The sequence below is a fragment of the Kwoniella shandongensis genome, chromosome 7 (genome assembly GCF_008629635.2).
Source record: "Kwoniella shandongensis chromosome 7, complete sequence".
NCBI lineage: Eukaryota > Fungi > Basidiomycota > Tremellomycetes > Tremellales > Cryptococcaceae > Kwoniella > Kwoniella shandongensis.
Genome location: NC_089293.1, coordinates 661,869 through 684,798, shown reverse-complemented (window position 1 = coordinate 684,798; position 22,930 = coordinate 661,869). Strand labels below are relative to the sequence as shown.

At 49.9% G+C, this 22,930-nt stretch overlaps 7 protein-coding genes across 7 annotated transcripts; 4 read left to right on the top strand and 3 right to left on the bottom strand.

Moving 5' to 3' along the window:
* Window positions 1–8: 8 nt before the first annotated feature.
* CI109_104119 (uncharacterized protein) lies at window positions 9–7,572 on the top strand (the record flags this gene model as incomplete). The annotated part of the gene is made up of 27 exons (XM_032004135.2): window positions 9–16; window positions 70–256; window positions 324–672; window positions 728–1,368; window positions 1,436–1,584; window positions 1,644–1,794; window positions 1,852–2,115; window positions 2,170–2,868; window positions 2,925–3,152; window positions 3,206–3,463; window positions 3,518–3,794; window positions 3,852–3,971; window positions 4,027–4,205; window positions 4,260–4,459; window positions 4,511–4,729; window positions 4,780–4,929; window positions 4,988–5,133; window positions 5,193–5,362; window positions 5,421–5,627; window positions 5,696–5,873; window positions 5,928–6,031; window positions 6,086–6,259; window positions 6,316–6,441; window positions 6,503–6,760; window positions 6,835–7,081; window positions 7,138–7,169; window positions 7,231–7,572. 27 exons carry the CDS (start codon window positions 9–11, stop codon window positions 7,570–7,572), a joined length of 6,063 nt encoding a protein of 2,020 aa, XP_031861737.2.
* Window positions 7,573–8,000: 428 nt separating this feature from the next.
* On the top strand, window positions 8,001–8,864 carry CI109_104118 (uncharacterized protein; the record flags this gene model as incomplete). The annotated part of the gene is made up of 1 exon (XM_032004136.1): window positions 8,001–8,864. The coding sequence occupies one exon, from the start codon at window positions 8,001–8,003 to the stop codon at window positions 8,862–8,864; it is 864 nt and encodes a 287-aa protein (XP_031861738.1).
* A 729-nt stretch (window positions 8,865–9,593) lies between these two features.
* Window positions 9,594–12,270, bottom strand: CI109_104117 (uncharacterized protein; the record flags this gene model as incomplete). Its single annotated transcript, XM_032004137.2, has 5 exons — window positions 9,594–9,935; window positions 9,987–10,073; window positions 10,124–10,873; window positions 10,934–11,306; window positions 11,387–12,270. 5 exons carry the CDS (start codon window positions 12,268–12,270, stop codon window positions 9,594–9,596), a joined length of 2,436 nt encoding a protein of 811 aa, XP_031861739.2.
* A 925-nt stretch (window positions 12,271–13,195) lies between these two features.
* On the top strand, window positions 13,196–13,957 carry CI109_104116 (mitochondrial 54S ribosomal protein mL60; the record flags this gene model as incomplete). Its single annotated transcript, XM_032004138.1, has 4 exons — window positions 13,196–13,245; window positions 13,403–13,563; window positions 13,715–13,788; window positions 13,925–13,957. The coding sequence occupies 4 exons, from the start codon at window positions 13,196–13,198 to the stop codon at window positions 13,955–13,957; spliced, it is 318 nt and encodes a 105-aa protein (XP_031861740.1).
* Window positions 13,958–14,143: 186 nt separating this feature from the next.
* Window positions 14,144–17,380, bottom strand: CI109_104115 (uncharacterized protein; the record flags this gene model as incomplete). Its single annotated transcript, XM_065967420.1, has 7 exons — window positions 14,144–14,632; window positions 14,703–14,810; window positions 14,874–14,951; window positions 15,060–15,389; window positions 15,465–15,567; window positions 15,643–15,700; window positions 15,859–17,380. 7 exons carry the CDS (start codon window positions 17,378–17,380, stop codon window positions 14,144–14,146), a joined length of 2,688 nt encoding a protein of 895 aa, XP_065823492.1.
* Window positions 17,381–19,163: 1,783 nt separating this feature from the next.
* On the bottom strand, window positions 19,164–21,028 carry CI109_104114 (uncharacterized protein; the record flags this gene model as incomplete). The annotated part of the gene is made up of 7 exons (XM_032004140.1): window positions 19,164–19,226; window positions 19,298–19,594; window positions 19,659–19,690; window positions 19,747–20,228; window positions 20,292–20,459; window positions 20,516–20,609; window positions 20,662–21,028. 7 exons carry the CDS (start codon window positions 21,026–21,028, stop codon window positions 19,164–19,166), a joined length of 1,503 nt encoding a protein of 500 aa, XP_031861742.1.
* Window positions 21,029–21,498: 470 nt separating this feature from the next.
* On the top strand, window positions 21,499–22,545 carry CI109_104113 (uncharacterized protein; the record flags this gene model as incomplete). The annotated part of the gene is made up of 8 exons (XM_032004141.1): window positions 21,499–21,501; window positions 21,568–21,630; window positions 21,745–21,828; window positions 21,950–21,998; window positions 22,082–22,105; window positions 22,170–22,279; window positions 22,341–22,420; window positions 22,482–22,545. The coding sequence occupies 8 exons, from the start codon at window positions 21,499–21,501 to the stop codon at window positions 22,543–22,545; spliced, it is 477 nt and encodes a 158-aa protein (XP_031861743.1).
* Between the last annotated feature and the right edge of the window lie 385 nt (window positions 22,546–22,930).

Below are 22,930 nucleotides of genomic sequence, written 5' to 3'. Positions count from 1 at the left end.
AGATCAAGATGGATTGGTAAGTGACAGCATTGCACTTGAATGGTACACCAGTTGATAGATTATGATCAGTCTTGACGAACCGCTCCATCTTCAAATCCTAACATCTCTCGCGTCCAATTATGCCCACGACGCCAAGCCTTCCCACAGCGATTCGGCCATTGACATCCTGCTCAAGGGATTGCCTCCTACTCAATCGTCACAAAATGGTGTAGCGACTCAAAACGGGCTCGACGAGTATGATGAGGATGATGAATGGGTCAGTCCACCGGAGAATGCTTGACATCCGCGAACTGTCAACACTGACATGTTCGTTCGACGTACAGAGTGAATTCGAGATCAACCATGCTATCTCCTACGCACACTACGTCTCCTCTCTGCCCCTTACCTCGAACTATCTCGACCAAGCTCTTCCTCGACTCAAAACTCTCCTGACCGGTCTATTGAAACACGGCGACGCTCCTTCCAGTCACAATGCGACTCCCTCTTCTTCGACAGGGAGATTCGAGTCGAGTCGTGCTGGGTCGAATGGACAAGCGCAACTTTGCGAAGGCTTGGTGAAGGCTCTCATATGGGTAGCTTGGGGCAGGGATGGTCTGCGGGTTGAAGCTGGAAACGCCATTGTGAATTTAATCAAAAAGGTCGGAGATATGATGACCTCTCGATCTGGACCAAGTAAGCGGATATCCTCGTCTGTCGATGTCACACAGCACTGATGCCAACCTGACAGCCTTCGCATTGGTCATTCTCAACTGTATCCATTCTGTTCTGGCCCATTGTCCTCTTCCGCCTTTCCCTCATTCCACCAACGTCGATCTCGTTTCCTCTCTCCTCGCACTCGCGAGTCCTCAACATCTCATCAAGCTGGTCCAGCAGTCCTCCTCAGCAGCTTCAACACCTGCTCGTCACATCTCTCCCAGACATACCACCTTCACAGCGCCTCATCCTCTCACTCCAGGGGGTGTTGTCATACTCGTCACCGAGATTATCAACATCATCTTGGTCACCTCTATTCTCCCTTCCACCAACCCCGAGGAGAGTCAGAAGGCTTTCGCACATCAACTAAGTGGACATCATTTCCCCTTCGCCTCGATTCATGCCGATGGAGATTCTATCATCCACGTTGCTGCACGGCAAACCCGTCAGCTTGTGGGTGCTCCTATCATACAGGATGACGTTGAGTTGCTTTCCTCGACTACCGAGGGAAAATCGGTTTTGGCAAGCGCTGAGAAGACAACTCTGAGATGGTGGAGTGACTTGATGGGTGCCGGAGAACTAGATGGAGATACTCTGCTTGCAAGAAGAGGCAGCCTGTTCAGCCTTGGAGGTAGTGAACAAGATGAGGAGATTGAGTTGACGGTAGCTGTCCTGGTAAGTTGGCCAATACGTTCATCATCATCGAAACACCAGCTCACGATGAATCTGCCCATTTGCGTAGCATCTCATGAATGTGCTCGTTCTTCATCAGTCTGAGGAGGATAGAACGCAACTATCAAGGATCAAGCTACTATTGTCAGACAACTCGACAATCACCGATCCACGAGTGCTTGAAGCGGCATTCATTTGCGCATCCATCCTCGTCAGGAAGTGAGTGTTTGTTGTGATCGGTAAATGCGGCTTAGCTAATGGATCCGTATCCCTCACAGTAACCCCACTCTTGGAACATCAATGACGCATCATATTCGACGTCTATTGATGAGCCCTCTGCCCGCCTTCGAGGGCGAGATGGCTGGATTCGGGGGCGAAGTCCCTCCTGCTGTTGTTGCAGCATCGAAATGCCTTGCCATTTGCATCGAGGTAAGTAAATACAAGCGATACAATGCATATACAGCCTATTCAACAATAGATGCACAGATGTCTTCGAACGACGATCTTACCTCCTCGACACTCTATTCTCTACTCAACACCCTCAGTCACGGACCGGGCACTACTGTGGCTCACGGTACCGCTTCGGCTCGTTCCACACCAGCGGGTCATCATCATCGAGGAGATACGGACAACGTAACACTCAAAACCTCTCACACTGGCGGGAAGGCGACAGAAGAGCAAAGAAAGCTGGTCGCGGTCACGGCTGTGGAGGTGGTCTCCAGACTCGCCTTGGAGATCGGTAAAGACGATGTAAGTCTACTGAACTGTCTGTCGAAAACGAGAGCTCATCAAATTCTACGCCAGATCATTCACCTTAGCATCTCAATGCTGTTGCAGCGTCTTCGGGGAGTTGATCTCGCAACGGAATCGACGATCGTGACCAACCTCGTTCCACTCGCCCTGGCAGGAAACAACACGGATTTGGTGGAGGTGTATCGTGCATTCTCACAGATTTCCCGCTCATCGCACCCTGAAGACCCCAGACGATCGTCTAACGCCGTACTCGCCGCTCAAACCACGCTCGCCAAAGGCCTTGCTCGTCGATTGGACTGCGCAGATGGTTATTTGACCGAGCTCCTCACCCTGTTCGCCGATAAGGGTACTCAGACCCAGATGATCGCCATGGCCGCTCATGGTTACGATGCGCGAGACAAGGAACAGCTTCATCAGCTCAGACAGGAGAGTGAAGGGCGGGTTTCAGACATGAAGTCTTGGCTTGCGGCTCTTCTCATCCCTATATCAGCTTTGCTTTCCCATACGTCGTATCACCCTGACCAAGCTGCGTCGCCGGAGCTAGTCGCACACTTCAGGAACCTCTGGTTCTTGTGTGTGGTATTCGGCTTGAGCGGACAAGCCGGCAGGAAAAGGTTGTCGGATCACGAGTGGAACGCACTTGGTATCATTGCGGAGAAGACACCCGCGTTGGTGTTGGAAAGCTCAAACGATTACGTCGAGAGTGATTTAGAGTATAATTCCATTCTCCGCAAAGATTTCGCTACCTCTGTGAGTGCATACATCGGCGCGACACGGTAAGCATAGCTAAATGTGTGATTGTACAGGTTCAACAACGGCAGCGTGCTGCTCTATCGGAGTATTTGCCACATCAACGACACTCATATGAGATCCGAGCTATGACCACTCCACAGACGACTTTATTGATGGCGATTTATGACCTGGAAGAAGCGAGGACGTTGAGAGCGAAACCTTCCGTCCTGTTGCATTACTTCTGCAACGAATCCATCAACAACAGTGCTCTCATCGGATGTTTGGATGCTATCGCTCAAAAGGCATGTCTTCAGCTGGCTGTGCCAATGTTAGGAGGCTAATCATTGATCACTAGATCTCGTCAACCTTCATGAAGCAGCTCAGTCGTCAGGTTGTCACTCACTCTCTCCCGCCGAGTGTCGCGAGCGAAGTCTGCAAGATCTTAGTAGCCTGTACCCACAGGATGCGCAAAGTTAGGGAGATCGCGTTGAGCTATGCTCGACAGTTCCTCGAGACATTTTCGGCGCTCCTCTGTGATCGGCAAGTGGTATTCACCCTGCTCGAAATCCTTACCCTCATACGAAGGAGCTGTGAAATGCAATACACGGATGAGGTAAATCACGATTCTTTGTGTCATGTGTCCTTTCCGCTGACGCTCCCAATGCAGTATTCCCCGGTATATGACTTCTCATCCGACAAGATGGATCTCACACTACATTTGACCGATGATTATGCTGTACGAAACGAGATCGTCTCTCAGCTTCACGGTGTCGCGAGACAATGGTTGACATTAGCCATTTCACGAGCTCCCATTGAGGTTCAATCAACACTGCAGTCGTACCTCAACGAGTCGAGGGACGTGCTCTTGATCGATAGTGTCGAAATGGGAGCTGGGCTAGCATTGCACTTCTCCAAAGCTATCTCAAGACTCGATCGCCAAGAGAGTGAGTTGGCAGATATTCTTGTACACATTGAGCTGAAAGCTAAAACGGCCTTGACAGCTATGATGCCAGTCATCGGAGGATGGCCTTCGGACAGCTCGAATCTCGTGGCAAGTCAGTTCGCATCGAAGAACTACTTCATGGGAGAACTGAGTGGAGCGAGAAAGATCTTGCTCACTGGTGAGTGTATCAGGGCATCTGGCACGTCACACTTGCGCTGAGACACCCTTGCCAGGCTTGAACGACCTCCAAGAAGGATCACCGGCAGAATCATCGGCCGCTGAACAGCTTGCGTTCAAGTCGCAAATGGCTCAAGCTGTGTCGAATATCCGCACCAAAACTCAGCCGTTCGCAGTTCCTGAAATCAGGAGGATACTTCTTCGAGCTGTCTCAGTGCTTACCGCTTCGCCACAAGTAAGTCTAAAGCGGAAGTGCAATGTGCGCGGTAGAAGCTGACGAGTTCTGCAGATGGACCGAGATATCCTTCATTACCTTGTTGAGCTTCCGATGGCGGCCTTTACTCCGTTGGCGATTGCAGCAGGTGTTGATGCCTGGACATGGCTTTTGAGACAAAGACCAGAAGCAGAAGTCGCCATTATCGGTGCCATCTCTGCTGGATGGTTGCATACCGTTCGTGCTCGTCAAGGCCTTTTCAGCACAACTATGAAGTGGGTCGATTGACTTGTGGTGCCTACGTCTGCTAACTGCTTTTCCTGTAGCTATACGGATCCTTTCGAAGTTCCTGTGGAATACTCACCTAGTGACAAGAAGAACATGGACCTTGAACTCGCCAAGGCTCGACGTCTTCTTCGACCTCACGCTTTGCTTGTTCAGGTTCTGTCGAGTCAGTTCCAAGCGATCAAGTACCGCGAGAGAGGTGTCATGGTCTCCCTGATCCGGTTGATGATGCGTTCCTTGAAGGCTCACAACTCAATGAGGTGAGCTGAATGATGGTCTATGGTCAGGAAATAGCTGATAGCTTCTGCAGTACACACCCACTTGCGCGAGAAGTGCGATTCGCTTTGTTGCTCTTCGGATTCCAGATGCTTGCAAGTAGTCGTATGGAGGCTCTGCTTGAACTCAGGTTCCGAGACCGACTGTTCCAAGCTGCATTCTCATGGTTTGCTGTCCGACCACAGTGAGTCCCTACCGAACGCTCAGCTTTTCCGACTAGACTAATCGTGACATGCGCGCAGGTGGTCTTTCGGCAGTGACAGGATCCAAGTCGGCGCAGAGGTCAAACTCCTAGAAGACTTCCTACTTGCTGTACAAGGCGATCATGTCAGAGGCGACCACTCGACCTCGTCGTTGAACGATCGTACTCCTGCTTTCCTGGTACAAGGTCAGTAACATACGGAGTTGGTCCTGTGGACGGGATGCTGATGATGATGTTGTTCGCAGGATCGAGATCCATTCAAGAGTACACAGCTCAACACAAAGATAGGGTGAAGCTCCTCGTGTTACTGGTCGAGAACGAAATCTCGCGATTGATTGTTTGGTGCAATCCCGCCAATGAGACTGGACGTCCGGCAGGACCGAACGTCGGTAACCTCGAAAGGTCCACTACAGGGGTGAGTAAAAATTCTTCGTTGCACTGTGTAATAAGCTACATGCTGACAGTCTGTGTAGGACGAATGGACTCGCTTGGTGCAGAGGGCTTGGAGATTCAACCCTGCTATGGCAGTTCATATGGGCGAACGTTTCAAGAATATTCCTGTGCAGACTGAAATCAGCCGATTAGTGAAGAGCGATCCAAAGGCCGTCATCGACGTTCCCGAAGCATTACACTTCCTTCTTGGAGATAAGCTTGAACCGAATGCAAAGGCTGCCCTGAAGGTGAGTTTTGCTAACTCTAACAATGTTGCCTGATTCCAAGCTGATTGGTACATAATCTGTCGTCTCAGTGGCTTCCTGTCTGGGCGGCAACGCCTCCAGTCACCGCCATCGTGTATTTCCAGCCGCGATATGGAAACCACCCGTTGATCTTGCAATATGCAATGAGGGTACTTGAACAGCATCCGGTCGAGTTGACGTTCTTCTTCGTCCCACAAGTGGTTCAAGCTCTGCGAGCCGATGGACTGGGTGAGCATGATCGATGGAATCTGGTCCCAAGAATGAAGCTAATGGGACACGTAGGCTATGTCGAGAGGTTCATATTTGAGACTTCGAAGATCTCACAACTGTTCTGCCACCAGATCATCTGGAACATGAAGGCGAACACGTACAGGGATGATGACGCTGTGAATTGATATTGCTCCATCAGAGACTGGTCTTTCGCTAACAAAGTATCGCAGTCACAACCTGATCCCATGAAACCTCTCCTGGATCGCATGATCGATATGATCGTTGCCGGACTGTCAGGCAAAGCCAAGGCGTTCTACGATCAAGAGTTCACTTTCTTCGACGCTGTCACCTCCATCTCAGGTAAACTAAAGCCGTACATCAAGAAGTCCAAGCCAGAGAAGAAGGTGTGTTGTATCATGCTTGATATCGCGCATTGATGCTAATCTATAATCCTCCACAGGCCAAGATCGACGAGGAGATGAATCTCATCAAGCTTTCGGTTGGAGTGTATTTGCCCAGTAACCCCGACGGTGTCGTGATCGATCTGGACCGAAAGTCTGGTAGACCACTCCAGAGTCACGCCAAGGTGAGCTATGACCGTTACGAACATCGTCCATCCAATTGCTGATGTTTGCATTTCGTATCAGGCGCCTTTCATGGCTACCTTCAGGGTTCAGAAAGAGAGGATCGACCTACCTACCAACGCCTCTATCGAGATATCAGATGAAGCCCAGATGGTGAAGACGAAATATGATGTTTGGCAATCTGCCATCTTCAAGGTCGGAGATGATTGTCGACAAGACGTCCTGGCGTTGCAGATTATTGCAATGTTCAAGAATGTGTTCACGAAGATTGGCTTGACCCTCTATTTGTTCCCTTACCGAGTCACGGCGACAGCCCCTGGAGTGAGTGCTTGACCAAGCTAAAGGAAGAGAGGCGAAGGCGAGAATCACCAGTACTGACGCCGGAATCTTTGCAGTGCGGTGTTATTGATGTTGTGCCCAACGCGACTTCTCGAGACGAGATGGGTCGAGCCAAGATCAACGATCTCTTCTCTTACTTTGTCGACAAGTACGGTGGCGTCGACACGGTCACGTTCCAAAAGGCTCGGCTCAATTTCATCCAGTCTATGGCTGCGTACTCTGTTGCTTGCTATATCCTGCAGATCAAGGATCGTCATAACGGTAACATCATGATTGATGGTGATGGCCATATTGTCCATATCGGTGAGTACTTGTGTCACAACCACAGAGTGCAGTGTGCTGATGGGTCGCAACTTTAGACTTCGGTTTCTTGTTCGACATTGGACCAGGAGTGAGTGATCTTCCGACTTCAAGTCCTTATTTACAGATGCTAATATCATCCTGGTCCATAGGGAATCAAATTCGAGCCAAACTCCTTCAAGCTCAACCACGAGATGGTTGCCCTCATGGGCGGTCGTGAATCTCAAGGCTACAAGATGTTCACCGAACTCACCGTCAAGGCCTTTTTGGCGATCAGACCCCACGCCGACCAACTTGTCGACACTGTGCATCTCATGCTTGGCACGGGTCTACCTTCGTTCAAGGGTGAACCGACGATCGCAAGATTGAAGAATCGGTTCCAGTTGCAACTTGGGGAAAGACAGGCGGCAGAGTATATGATGGGTGTGATCAGGAATGCGCACGAGAACATGAGGAGTAATGTCTACGATGGGTTCCAGAAGATGCAAAAGTGAGTGTGGCGTGGTATCCTGAGAGGTGTATATGCTGATGAAAGGGAATTGTCGCAGCGGTATTCCGTACTAGGTGGATGTGGAGAAGAGGTGTGGCTGGGCACTTGGTATCGTTGTATAATATTATGCATATTGGTTGCATCGCAGGTGTAAGGTGAATTGGGTTTCGTGTGTGGACTTGAACATGCATATGTATGGGTCAGATCGTCGTCCGGTCTCTCATCGCTGACTGGATGATAGTTGTGTAAAAGTGCCACATCATTTCCAATCACGTGAGTTCCGCAACGTCGAAAAAAGTCCGAGACTTGGTCAAGGAGAGAGTTGAGCCAACGAGTTTTGATTTCGTTTGACAACTCTTGTTCTTTCGTTCGGTTTCTTCTATAATCCAATTACGACCATCACGACAATAAACACATCAACATTTCTGTATTATGACATCCATCATACGTTCCACTGTTCTCACATCATCACGACTGTCCCGTCCTCAACAGGTCGTCGCTCCCTTCTCCATTGCAAACTTTGCTTCTTCCTCTCGGGTCGGACTTGATTTCACCCATCCTCGTCGACTTCCCCCTTCATCTACTCGTCCTCCTTCCACGGCCACTACCACATTGTTGGATGATGTGCTCGTGGAGAGTGGAGTTGTGGAGGACGAGCCTCCTACAGAGGGACATGTGACGCCTTCAACGTCGAATCCTGCTCCTGGTCCGATCCCCACGCCTCAAGCGCAAACGCAATCTTCATCACGAACTTCCTCCCCTGCCTCTTTTTCGAAGACAGCACAACACACACCCCAATTCAACCTCTCCTCTTCTTCGTCTTCGTCCTCGTCAAGGGGTAAAGCGAATAGTGCACCTGGACTTCGATGGACACCCGAACCAACGACGATCGGTACCGGTGAAAACACAACCCATCTCCCTACCCACACACTGAATATCAAATCTACGCGAAACAACGTCGTCCTTTCTCTGACGGACGGTCTCGGTCCTCTATTCGGTACCGTGTCCGGAGGATCAGATAAGACTTTCAAAAATTCACAACGATCATCATACGAAGCAGCTACTCAAGCATCGATCAAGATGTTCGATAAAGTTGTAGAATGGTCAAGATCTACTCCGAGTCAACCGAGAGTCAGAGTCGCTTTCAGTGGACTGTTCGGTGTAGGCAGAGAAGCTATAAGTTCGGCATTGTCAGGACCGGAAGGTCAGGAGATGAGAAGCTTGATCGTCAGAGTAGAGGATAGAACAAAGATCAAAATTGGTGGTGTAAGAGCACCAAAACCAAGGAGATTGTAAAGTGAGTCAAACACACTCAGTCATGCTCTTAGTCTCCACGTCAATCTCTCTGCCGCGCTCGACAATCCCCACACCCCATCTGTCGTTCATCTCACCGTACACCGGGCTGACCTACCTTCACCTCGCAGGTAACAGAAATCTGCAAGAAGAAGCATGCACACCCCCCATTGCGCACAAAAATGTGAAACTTACTGACAGTCCTGTCCCTCTTTCCGGCAAGGGTCGCAAACCAATCTTTCGTTGATTCTGCATTCCCCCTGACACAAGTACTAACACACACATGTGTCCTATCCGCCGCCTTATCTCATGCCTTGCTATTCCACATATACGCCCCCCGGCTCTTTCGAAGCCCCTTTGTATCGCTCCTCACGATCAGAGGGGTCAAAAAGTAAGCCAACAGACAACGTAATACAAAAGATATTCTAGCCTCGTTATATCCTCTCTATCTGCTATCATAAGCCACAGACGAAGAGTTATGCTTAGAGGAGACATCCATTTAAAACCGTACATAGATAATATGATGCATGGTATAATTGATAACTCTTGAGAGAATCGCGAACAAAAGACAAATACAAGCGATCCGAAACCTGAACTGAACTGAGTGAACCCTACAACTGTTTTTGAATTAAGTATGTTTCTGTTGCCAAACGACTAGATGTGGACAGCTAGAAAATGCAATGAGAAGGAAACCTGTAAGAGAAAAAGGAGAAAACCGGAACAAACGCATACCTAGACCTTGACCCCCTTAGTATCGCCTTTGACAGCTTTCTTGGCCGCAGTTGCTGCCAATGCCGTTGTTGAAGCCTTGACCTCTTCTCCCTTCGGCGCACCGTTTGGAGACTTCCTCAACAGCTTACCAGCACCGGGCGTACCCTTTGCGCTTGTTGCACTAGCAGGTCGACCAGGAACCACTGCCGCGCCTTTCGGTGATTTTGTGGGATTTTGCGACTTATCCGAAGGCTCCGCCTTGGTAGGAGCGTAAGGTGGAGTGTTGACGTTGAGCGACTTGCTGGTCTCGCCAAGGATGACAACTGTACAGCTCTGAGGATCCACAGGATTACTCTTGGACGGCTGATTGAAGATCTGTCAGGTCGGCATCTGATGCGCACGGGCTGAACTTACCTTCAACACCGGCCGTTTAGTGGAGCTTGACTTCGCACTGGTCGCGGGAGGGTTGAAGGTGACGCTTGGACCGGAATTGCTAGCGGTCTGGAGCAGACAGTCAGTACTTGATACGACGAGCACCTCGAACAACTTACCTGCGGAGATGAATGACTGAACTTCTCGAACAGACTGTCAATCGTCATGATGGTACCTTCTCGTGGCGGTGACAGCGGTCCGCCCGATTTGTCGATGCGATCAGAAGTAGGGGGCTCTTCGCTCGCACTCCTCCTGTGTCGTAATATGTTCTGCCCAGCTTCAGCTCGCTTTCGCCAGTTCTCACTGGTATCCGCTTTGCTGACTTGCGTAGGAGTTTCGAAGGAGATCTTGCTGGCGTGAGGGGTACTGCTGACGGGAGTGGTGTGATGCTGAACCGTGTGGGTCATCTCTGGGTCGGATGGAAGACCGAATTCGTATCTCGATAGAGCAGGATTATAAAAGACCGGTAGATAGGCAGGAAGACGAAGTGGTGTTGACGTTGAGTCCTCGCTGATTCTTTCCTGGTCCAGAGCGCGAGTGTCCACCGATGGAGAAGTCAAGTACACCATGGAAGGGTGGCCCCCCGCTGATGTGATAGCTTGTCCATAAAGCGTTTGGATGGGGTTCACTGGGTCCGCGGGAGATCCAGGGATCGGAGATAGACTGGTGACCTCTCTGAGGTCGGCGTGAGATTTCGACAGGGCTAGACCTTGGAGACCTATCTTGGGGACGAGCAGAGAGCTCTCGGATGCTCGACGCTTCAGGTCGCGAACCGGACTTTCAGTTGATTGGTTGATACTATCGGTGCGTTGTCCAGAATCGCCAACGAGCTCCTGATCTGTTCCCTCTTCAATAGGTATGTCTTGTTGCTGTCTCGGCGAAACATTACTTAGCAGATTCCGAATTTTTCCAGAGGTCAGTGTGCTCACCTTTGTTCTGCCTCCGCTTACTTGAGCCTGCACGGAAACGTCTCTCCCCCCTTGCCCCTTCTTTTTGATCCCGATATTCTGGTAAGGATCTCTCATCACCATAGGTCGCGCATGGTGAGTCCCTCCAGCAGAGGTGTAGCTTGAACCTTCGGTGAGCATACTGACGTTGTTACTGCTTTTCCCGCTTGTGTCGATGATACTGGAACCAGAAGTCGAGCGAGTAGTTTGGGTACCGCTCGAATCCGTACCGGAGGAAACTGAGCGGATGGTGTTGTTGGCACCGGTACTGAATACGTTGACGTTGGGTGCCGCTCGCAAGCCGAAGACGTGGGAAAGATAAGCCGAGTCGTCGGCGACAGTAGCATCGACACCACTGCAGGATGTTAGCTACGATGAGACGAATATACCAAGAGGAAGGGGTTCAAGGACAGTGACTGTGGCAAATGCACATACCTGGGATTTCTCGCATACGGAAGTGAGAGTGGGCCATACAGTGTAGTGATGGGCCTTGCAGTCGTTCCCGGCATGAGCCTCGGGACTCTGGCGATGCGAAGTTGCTCCTGTCTCCAGGATGACAAACTCTTTCGTTGAGTATCCTTCGTAGATTTGAAGGACTCTGTGGCAATGCCGGGGGCAGATCTGACCTCGGCCTTGGTGTCGACATTCTCCTTGTCGGAATCGTTTCCCCCACCTTGCTTCGAGCGGATATCGACTGACGCAACAGCTTTATTCGAGTAGCGGGAGTGGGAGACAATGTAGGGCGCTCGGGAAGGTGTCTGATTTTCGACCCCTCGACGACGAAGGATAAATGGAACACTCTGAGGACCGAGAAGGAGCTCGGCAGGAGTAGAGGTACTCGTGTTCATACTCATCGAGCTCGGAGTCATGCCACTGTCAAGGGAATTGTTCGGGACAGGACCAGAATGGTGGGGTTCGCCACTCGGGATGTTGAGCTCGGAGTCGTCATGGCCGTAGTCCGAGTCGGATGAGTCGACTTCGGCACCTGCTGTATGAGTGGTGAGCTCACTTCGGTTGGGCGTGATGTTCTCGGTGAGAGTGGATGGGAAGGGACGAGCGGCAGAATAAGATAATCGACTAGTGCGGGACGAAGTCGATGTGCGAGCAGGATGAGGGGTGGGGATGCGAGTGGTGATGGATGAAGATTCGGCTTTCTTCGACTTGTTGCTCTCCGCTGGAGGTTGCTCGCCACTCGACCTCGGATGAAGCGCTTCTTGAGTCTCGACGTCATCATCAGTGGTACTCTGATGAGCGGTGAGAGCGCTGGAAGGGGATGCTGACCCGACAGCCTCACTAACTGTATCAACGACAGCGCTCATGATGGTCAACGGAAGTTTGTAAAGGAAGAGCTGGGTACAGAAGAGGGTGTGTTGTGTGACAGCGTAAGCTACTTGAGTAGGTTGAGTGATGAGTGTGGATAGAGAAGGCATGGGGATGATGAGAGGACTCAAGAGAACCTTGTACGGAACATCAAGTCTTGTTACTCAAGTAGTAGGATGGGTGGGGCCAGAAGAAATATCAAACAGAGGAAAGGATGTGAAGGAGAAGTAGATGAAGAGAGGAAAGAAAAGAAAGATAGTTAGAGTGCGGATATAAGTAGTGGTTGGGGTTGTGAGCGTGCGAATGAGAAAGAGAACAAAGTTAAAGTAAGGCGCGAACAAGAGGTAAGTGATGATGTCAAAATCCGGGCAGAGTGGCAAATCCCCTCAAGCCGTAGAAGATATGTCAATTACACTCAGATAATTCTTGGTTGGTCAGTATCTCATATGATGCATAGTAAGCTGCCACCGCATCGTATGCAGATCACACCACAGTCTCACGACTTGATTCGTTGAGTATATCGCAGATCGTGTTAGGTTCGCATTCGTCTCATCAGTGGGAGCGAAATGGGAGTGATACGTATCAGAATCCGATCTATTATCTCCTGACGATCGAGCAGCTGTACTTACCATCCATCACTATGATCCTCATTCTCGTTCTCTTGCTGGCCGCCTGAAATGCTAGGCTTCATCTTATATTAAACGGAAGGCGTGTCGTACAGTCTAATAACATCTTTTGGAATATCGTAAGGAGGAAACCGCCCGTGCGAGGTAATGTTCAACCACGTGGCTGCCTCGCCCATCCAAAATACTTCCGTCCATCACTCCCACTTCGCAGACTCTCGCTCTCTCTCGACTTTTATTTCGTTCCAACTCTTATATCGTACTTTTCTCAACAACAACAACAACAGCAACAGCAACAATCATGTTCGGTGCATTCAAGCCTACATCATTCGTATCGGGTGGTCTTCTATGGTACGTCGTATCCCTGGCCGCCTCATCATACCTTCACCTATGCTCTCTTCATTTGACGATCTGTTTCTTCTTCCCCTCCAACTGTATCTCCGTTTTTTGGCTCTCTACGTAACACGTGTACACCCGGTACGATGACTGATCACTTTCATTTACGCAGGAAGTCACCTTGGAGACTCTCTCCTACTCGAAAAGCGAACCAGAGAAAACGGTTGAGACAAGTTGACAGCGTCATCTCCGCTGTCGCAGAGAGTGGAGTGACGACAAGAAGTCTTGTGAAGGCCTTGGAATTACCCACAGAGGAGGAGATGGATCCCAAAAGTGAGTGGCAGGAGTGATCGCGTTCGTCAGGTTTGATCTTCTGTTCCATGAGGTGGTCGGCGGAAATAGAGTGTTTGCCTGCCAACTTGAGCAAAGGACTGTTGCTGTCATTTGATGGGAATACGAGCTGATTAGGATTGCTGTTGAATAGACAAATACACGACGTTCTCGAAATACCACAAAGGATATAGAAAGTCATCGCATTTCGTACCCAAGTGGACACGGGTGAGTAATTCTCACTACTTACCCCGTCCTCCCTTCGCCTCCTGCTTGTCCCTCATCTCGCCTGCTCTCGTTGTCTTCCTGTTGTGATATAGGGACTACTATGCGGACTACGCTGATTCCCTCTCTCTCCTGCCAGTTAACACTGCGACAAAATCCCAAGGGTTTCTAGATCCTATTATACCTATCATCTTTCACATCTCATCCATTGCATGTACCATCATCATACCCGACATACGTGTACAGACTCCACGCATCTTCAACGCTTAAACTATCTTTCCAAGAGACAACGATGAATAGGCAAGAGCTAAGTAGCAAATTCGTGACTAATGTATTTACAACTCACGCAAGAAAGCAATCACCTCATCCCTGGCCAATTGTACATTCCTCCACCGTACCAGCTCACTCCCATATTATACGGCATTCCAACCCCAGGCATGGGCGAGAAACCCCTCTGTTGCGATCCATCACCCATCCACCCTGATCCGGGAGGTTGCATACTATAGCCTATACTGGCAGGCTGGGGATAGGCATTTGGACTTATGGGCTGATCGTAATACCCTGGAAGGGCATAGTTTTGATATTCTTGTTGATTTTGAAGAGGGGAAGGGAAGATCGGTTGCCCGCCATTCATCGGAGTGGGAAAGACAGGTTGTTGAGTGTTCCCAAAAGATGGGCTGTACATCTCCGGAGGATCTGGAGGGAGTGAATGCGATGGACGACGATTCGAATAAGGTGGAACATCGACTTGTCGATTGTTATTATGGCTGTAGTTCGATGGTCTTCGGCTCCCATCGCGTTGCCGTTCTCGAGGTGGAGATTGGTAGGTCTCATGCGCTCTTGGTCTCTGGTAGGTAAAACGAAGGCACTCTGTCAGTCGATCCGAGACGAAAATCTCCGTGGTTTGCGCAACTGACCTCATCCACGGATCGGGTCACCCATGTCGTCAAACATTGAACCAAGGACGGATCCCGAGCTTTTCGATCGACGATCGGACCAACTGTACATCTGGTATAACTCGAGTTCTGCGATTGTCATCAGTTCTACGTTTCCAGTGTCTGGAAGACCACAAATTCAGGTGAACTGACAAATTGGCCAAATACCCATTGTTTGAGATTGGTGATGGCGAAGAAGAATACTTGATTTTGCGTACAGCTATCGTATACCTTCGTGTGATGCTCTCAGCGCGACTGTGCTCATCATTTCCGTGTTCCGACTCCCCAGCCACCTTTTGCTGCTCCAACGTTCCCACTCCTTACTTTCCTGCCACTCACCTGCTGTTGTAGCAAATTCGCTTGTCCCACATCGCCAATACACGTATCCCCGTAAAATCCCCACCAATCCCCATCGCCTTTACCTCTCGCAAATTCCTTCATCACATTCGAATCTACTACCGACGGCGGTCTGATCTCGATGACCATGGATCGGTCGACGTCCTTGTTCTTATTCACGAGGACCATGGTACCGAAGCCTTCCCATAGATAATGGGCCTTGTGTGATGATGGTGGTAGACTTGGAGGACGAGGTGAGGGGATGAGGTGGAATGTGAAGGGTTGTGAGGAATAGCGAAGCATGTGTAGTGTTGAGACAGCAGTTTGGAGCAGCTGCGACAATCTCGACCATTTCAGCCACGATGACTCGGACAGAGATAGTCGATTCAACGCTGAGAAAACGCTCACCGTTCCAGTAATCCAGCTCAATAACCCATTGTCTTCCGCTTCATGAACCGCTTCGTCATAGAACTCAAGGGTATCGTATCCAGCAGCTGGTAGTGCGAAGAGCCTACGTTGGGAGGCATCAACAATGACCCGAATTGACCCTTCTCTGATTGTTGACAGGATATGAGGTGTAACGTACTGAGTGCCCCATCGATTGGCAATGTCAATAGGGTGGTGTGGCACATTCTCTTCTTGCCCTAAGGATTGTAAAAATCAGCCAAGTGCATCAGACTCCATGAGTCACATCGTTGTGGACACTGCCGTTGTATATGGCGCTATCTGAGGGAAGCTCTGGAGCTTATATAACTTTTCCGTGAGGGGGATAGAAGGGATGTCGGACTAGACTCCAACTCACATCGCAGTACCCCTCCCATCCAACTTCTCCCAGCTGATTCCCAACTGCCCAATCTCCTCACTTCTCTTCCCACTTCAGCTGCCTCAAGTCTTCTGAACCATTCCCAGCCCATCGCTTCAAACCCTTTTGTCTTGGAAGTGATACTACCGCCCCAAATACTTCTTGTCGCTTTCTGTCCCGGGCCAGAGACGGGCCATCGATCCCAGGCCGATACTTCTGCTAGGCGAAGATAGTTGTACAGATCGTCGGGTGGTGTAATTGGTTGATATGTCTTTGATTTGCGACTGCGATTGCGTGAGAGCGAAGTTGTCGTCGATGGAGGGGCAGGCAGGAGATTGTGATGCGGATTTGGATCGTTGAGCGATAAGGATGAGAAGAGCGATCGGAAACCGTTGGAAGAACCTCCACGAGATCGAGAATTGCCTTCGTGTGGAGACATCCCTAATCCATCAAAACCTACGTTCAGCGCATCGTTGTGTGTCGTCGACATGGGTTGTTGCGAAGCATGGCGAGCATGAGTGCGATTCACTGAGCCCCTCGTTGATCCACCTTGGGAAGCGAACCTCGAGATCGTATTCACAATCGGTCCGACATACGACATCGGTCTTGACGGTAAGGGCTTTTCTCCTCCCTCCTGATCCAACGCAGCATACTCTTGATTGTGGCTGTGGCTGTGACGTTTACTCAGCCTTGATGTACTTCTCAAAGCAGGTTTGAGCATAGCAGCTTGGAATGTCCGATGTCTCGGTTTCTTCCTCCCTAGACCAATCACTTCGATCGCTTCCCCAGCAGGACCAATACCTGTCGTACTTCCAAAATGGGGTTCCCACCCATTGTCGGCCATTGGACCCCTGCCATCAGCAGGTCTAGAGGGTTCGTCCTCGTTGTCAGACTGAAAAGTACGTTGACTCCCTCTTGATCTAGTTGAATCGAACGATACTCGAGATCGAATAGACCGATCACTGTTCATCCTCTGCACCGAGGAGACAGAGCCGGAGCCAGAGCTCCCTGTACGTCGTCGAGCAGAATTATAAGGCGTTGGTGCTCGTCGATGAGTTGGGTTCGAGGCTCTCTCGGCTCGAAAAATCTCTTTTGCAATTTCTGGTGATGGGTAGAACGTCTCAGTGTTGGAAAGCTTTCGAGTCCTGTCATGACGATCTGCACTCGTCTCCTCTCGAGGGGAAAGAATAATTGAATCTACTGGTGCAACGAGGGGAGTAGCGGGTGTGACCGCAAGGCGAGGAGTATGGGCAGGGTGTGGAGTTCGAGTGACAGATTCCAATGGCCCCGGGGTACCTTTCCTACGAAGGGTATCTGCTGAGTCTCGTCTTTTGCGTTCCTTGGCCGTATCCATCCTTTCAGGAACCATCAACAGTTCAGCTGATGGCGATCGACCGTGTCCATGCCCAGGGTTCTTGATGATTGGAATTGTCGCATTTGAGGAAGATCGAGTATGTCGAGTGTGGGCTTGCTGTGCAGGCTTGTTGGCCTCGACGCCACTTTGCGAAGGGCGAGAAGTCATCGTAATTCAAGACGAGATGAATGTAGATTTGAGCGATAACAGCGATCAGGGACGAGCGTGATCAAAGGACCTTCGGGGACGGTGTGGTATATAATCAGGAGACAAGGTTGAATGTTGATGCCGTCTCACCGAAGTACTTGCGGAACGATGATGAGTCGGGCGAATCGCGTATCCGTCTCCAAAGTTTGGTGCTTCGAGGTACTGGTGTCGATAGGTATTACTATTCGTACTCGCTGCTCTAGGTCGTGATCGTGGTCGAGGGGCAGGATACAATTCCGGGGTATTTGATCGCCTGCGATATACCTCCCTACGTACTGCTTCGTCGATTGAATATCGTCTCGTCGAATGTCTTCGTTCACGTGTCTGGTCGTGATCAAAAGATGTCGGCGTCCCTGACCTCCTATCACTAGCTCTGGAACCACTTCGGCCAAATCTCGATTCCACCGCGGAAGGACCTAAAGAATAGCTTTGGGACGAAGGATATCTCGGTAATTGCTGGGCTGGACCAGCGAGGTACGGAGTCGGTTGCTGTGATACGATCACAGGGATGGAGGGTGCGAATGATCCTCCGCCGAGGTTGGAAGGATATGGGATAAGTGGAGGAGGATGGGTTGAGGTGGTAGGACGATAGTGCGAGGTTGAAGGGGATAAACAGGTAGTATGGGAGGAGGGATGACTACGAAAAGGGGGAAAGGGTCAGTGACGTTGATCTGATGTGGTTTGATGTGAGATTCGTTCAGCAGTTGATGGTTTCACCTGTCAAGATTACTCCATGTACCAAGTACATGTAGCTGCACTTGCACTGAGGTTGAGCAACAACTCACCTCGCGGTCCGAGCCAGTACGGTCTATAATGCGTGTCACAGCAATAGTCGCAACAGGGTCCACAGCACTCGTCGTCGCAGCAACAATCGGCAGAGCAGTGCTGAATGGAGGAGTATCAACATCAACGCCAATCAGCACAGAAAGTATGATGAGGATGGACCGCCAGACCAGATCTCCCTGATCACAGTAGGAGTGAACCGAATGGTGATCGGGAGCCAAATTGACTCACGGTTGAATAACAAACTCCCATGGAGGAGTGGATCACCACAAAGAGAGTCTATGTAATATCAAGTGATACGATGACGAGGAACGAATCAAACTTGGTGTACACGTCGTTCACACGACCGTCGAGTGATGTCAGTGGACGCTCGGACCGTACCCGATGCTATCAGTTTAGGGTATGGGGTAGTTCCTCTACTTCTTCAATTGGGGGGCTACAGCGTTGATCCAAGGTTTGCTAAGTAGTAACAGAGGACCTTTTGGTCCACTATTGTTCTATGCATTCCCATCTTCTGGTGGTAATTACAATGACAGGTGTCAAGAAGAACAACAACGTAGAGAAACATAATGAGGTGTGTGCGTAAGGGTTTGTTGTGTGTTGAGGGGCGTATGGTTTCATGTCTGTGTGCTCCGCTCGACCGAACCCTCTTTCTCTCTCGACTTCGGAACGCAGGGACCGCTCGGTGTTCTCCATCAGCACCATCATTACCATCAATGGACATAGCTGAGGTCGCAACAAGTCTCCTTGACAGTCGTAAAGTCGTTGTCACGAAGGGATCCAGTGAATCTGAAGCCGCGAGAAGCAGCGAGGTAATAGTCCTTTCGACAGTGGCGCCACAAACCCATCACATCAAGTTTGGCTACCGTTGTTTATACAAGTCACTGCATGTATGTGATTGACACGACATAATGTATACAATATCGTCTGGATCGACTTGGACGTGATTACCAGATTGCGATCAGACTAGTCCACCCCATGATCCCAAACCTGCAAACACACTCCCAAGCGCCACAATGAGACCCTACAACGTCGAGACCAGATCAGCAGAAATCGCTCTGATGGGTAATCTTATGAGGCTGAAATTACACTTACACCCCATGTGACTGCGCCGATGCCCAATCTACCTACGATCTTCCAGACCAAGCTGACCCCTACATGCACAAGGACAACTAATCCCCATACAAGCCATAACCATCTACTAGGCTCAACGTCTGGGATATTCGCAGACCCATTATGGCTGATCATGTCGAATGGGTTCGAGCGAGAGTAGGGAGAATGTCGGTAGATTGGTGTGGGGTTGAAGTAAAATGCAGAGAGGAGCAAAGTGAGACCAAGGTTGAGCAGGAGGGTATCGAGTCGCCAGAGCAGGTGAAGAGGGAAGGGGATGTTCTGTAAAGCGCATACATTGAAGTCAGCATAGAATCCACTGCTTCACGCAAGCAGTGTGACTTACAGGATAAGCAACACCGATGACTTCTTCTAGTTCTGATATATCGTTATTTGTCAGCTCTGGTGCCCTCAATTCGGCTTAGGCAGCTTACCCCTTCTCGCCCTTATTCGCTCGAGGATCTCCACTTTTCTCTCCAAGTCCGCTTCGTCCTTCAGCCTGTCTTCTTCTTCCTCTTCCTCCTCCTCCTCATCTAATGCCTCATGTTCATCCTCCCTTTCTTCGTCACTTCGCTCTGTCACCGAGCTCAACATGCTCTCAATCTTTCCGTCATCCTCACCGTTCTGCGGAGAACGTGGTCCCTTTCTACGAGTAGGCGCATCCTGCTCTTGAGCTTCTGTATCGGGTTCTTGGGCTTCCGGATCCAAGGCAATCGGTTGTCGACTTGGTCTCATGATCTCGCGATACAGAGCAAGTTGTTCCCAACCTTGAATGACTCCCCATGTCACTTCCGCTGCTCCCCACCCAAGACCCAGATAATATGAGGAATGGAAGCCAGACGTCGGTGAAGGTACGATCAGAGGTAAAGTCGAAAGTCGAAGGAGTTCATGGATGATACTGTGGAAGGCGGTTGATCTGCAAAGGAAAGGCAACACAAATCAGCTGAAAATCTGTCAGACTCGGTGCTAGATAGCTTACAGGAAAGTAGTAGCACTCTGGGAGAAGCCTAGCCAGCAGACCATGACCCAAATGGGAACTCTTATAGTTTGGACCGTACACGAGGCAAAAATCCCGATGATGAATGGTTTTGGAAGGAAGGGATGAGGATACAGTTGTCCGGCTTCTTGCTCGCGTTTGTTCGGTGGCCTAACAGTGAGATAGATTAACTCAAGCACGGACGCACGGATACGTCCCGAACCTACCATGCGTAGGTGACAAGGAGCATGAGGAGTGCTAGCCAAACAAGGGTGATAATGGGTACCAGTAGGTACAGTCTTGACATATATCGCCAAGTCACTGAGGAGATAGACGTCAGCCCAGGACTTATGCATATCAAATATACACGCACCATCAATGATAGGTTCTAAGCCTAGCCCATCATCACTCTCAGCGTCTTCCTCAAAGTCCCTCGCTGTGACGTCCGGATCCTTTCCTTTCAAGCTCGCTCCTCCATTCCCACTATTATCGGATGTAGAACCATACGATACCGTCCTCAGATCCTGTATCGTCGTATATTCATCGGGATTACCATTTAGTCTCACCGGCTTGATTGTTTGTGTTTGTACTGGTAGTCGAGAAGGATAGTTGTTGTATATCTGGGAAGCGACGTTTGAAGGTCCAGACGAGGGGAAAGGTTCGTAGTTTACAGGTGTCGATTGTGAATCGGCATGGTGGGTGGTGTGAACCACAGCGGGTATGACGGCGTGTACGCCCATTGTGACCAAGCGAGAGTGTCCCACTGATCTATCTGATACGAAACCAGTCAAGGTCTATGGAGGATAAAGGACAGAAGGTGAAAGAGAGCAAGAAGGATGACGATTTAGCACCTCATAGACAGTTGTACCTTCGTACTTAGTAGCTTGCATGAACACCCGCCGGTATATCACTTTATGCTTGACCCGAATTTGCTTCCGGGATAAAAACATGAAATAATCACCGAAAACAAATGACAGATTCATCACCGTAGATCAGAGAGTTGGAGGAAGGTAGACGCGATAACAAGTGCAATGATCACCACCACACACAGTCAACCGTCAATTAATTCAACAACAAATTCATTTCAGCAACAGTAAAACTGCTTTCCTTCTCATCTTCCTCCCATTCTGCATCTGTCTCACGTCTCAAAACACCCGCGTAACCAAGAACATATAGAGCCTACAAAACAGGAAACAGAAGATTCAACATTATGGTGAGCTTGCATCAAGCTCCTCACCAAGAAATAGCACTGGCTGACATAGCTTCCTTCCCTGCACAGTCCAACTTGGCCCAAGCTCGCCTCAACGAGGAACGAAAGAAATGGAGGAGAGATCATCCCTTTGTGAGTGCGCTACATCTGAATGACCAGACATATGGCTCCGTTATTTCCAACCAAAGCAGCTCATGGCCAATGGGCGAAACCAAAAGCTCGTTTGCTGATCCATTTGCCACCTAGGGATTCTACGCGAAACCCGTCAAGTCGGCTGACGGGACGATGAACATCATGGAGTGGGAAGTCGGAATTCCTGGGAAGGCAGGAGTGAGTCAGCACGTCCCCTCAGCACACCCCCCACCGTCTGCAACTGGTTCTGGTCGCACTTGTGGCGGATCAGAATTGTGCAACTGATATAGATCGGTATTGACATCATGTATGACAATAGACAAATTGGGAGGGAGGACTGTACGTGGTCAAGATGATCTTCCCGGACGGTAAGTCTGTCCTTCGTGCTGTTCTTTCCTGGACAGGAGCTTCTGCTCTGTATGCACGAAGCTGATACTGATGACTACTGCAGACTTCCCTACGAAACCGCCAAAGTGTATGTTCAGCTGGACCGGTACTGTACGATACTCAATATAGCTGACAATACCCCTCTCATCTAGGCAAATTCGACCCCCCTCTTTTCCACCCTAACGTTTACCCCTCTGGAACGATCTGCCTTTCCATTCTCGACGAGGAGAAGAGCTGGAAACCTTCGATTACAGTGAAGCAGGTGAGCATTGCAACACCGAAAGCCTCAACTAGTGATCCTGACGATTCATTGTGCCTCACAGATTCTCTTGGGTGTGCAAGATCTTCTGGATAATGCCAACATCGGAGATCCAGCTCAGATTGACGCCTATCAGATGTACAAGTGAGTGTGTCACCACCTTCAGCCTCGTTCGAGGTACTGATCGTTGCTTCACCTGAAAAAGAAACGACCGAGCTGCCTACGACAAGAGGATCAAGGCTCAGGCTATTGAACGCCGTCAGAAATAGAGCAATGAACCATTACACATGTCGTTATAAATCTGTTGGGCTCTGTGGACCTGTTTCTATTGCCTTCTGCGCGTTTCGTTCTCCCCTGTCTCTTTCATATTTCTCTACTTTAGCATAGTTGTCGCATCAACGATTCCGAGCAAGTTGATACCTTTTCATGTATTGTTTACCATATGACCAGCAAACTACTTCGGCAAAATGCTTGACTTGGATTTGGGTCGATTCGATGGTCGGTGCCACGCGTTGTGATTTGGAATTTGATGCCATAATCTGGGGTAAACAGGGTCCGGGATTCAGTGAATGAATGAATGACTGAATCACGCCAACACGACTTCCACTCAATTCCATCCCATCTCTTTCCCTCTTTCTCTTCCTCTCTCTCTCT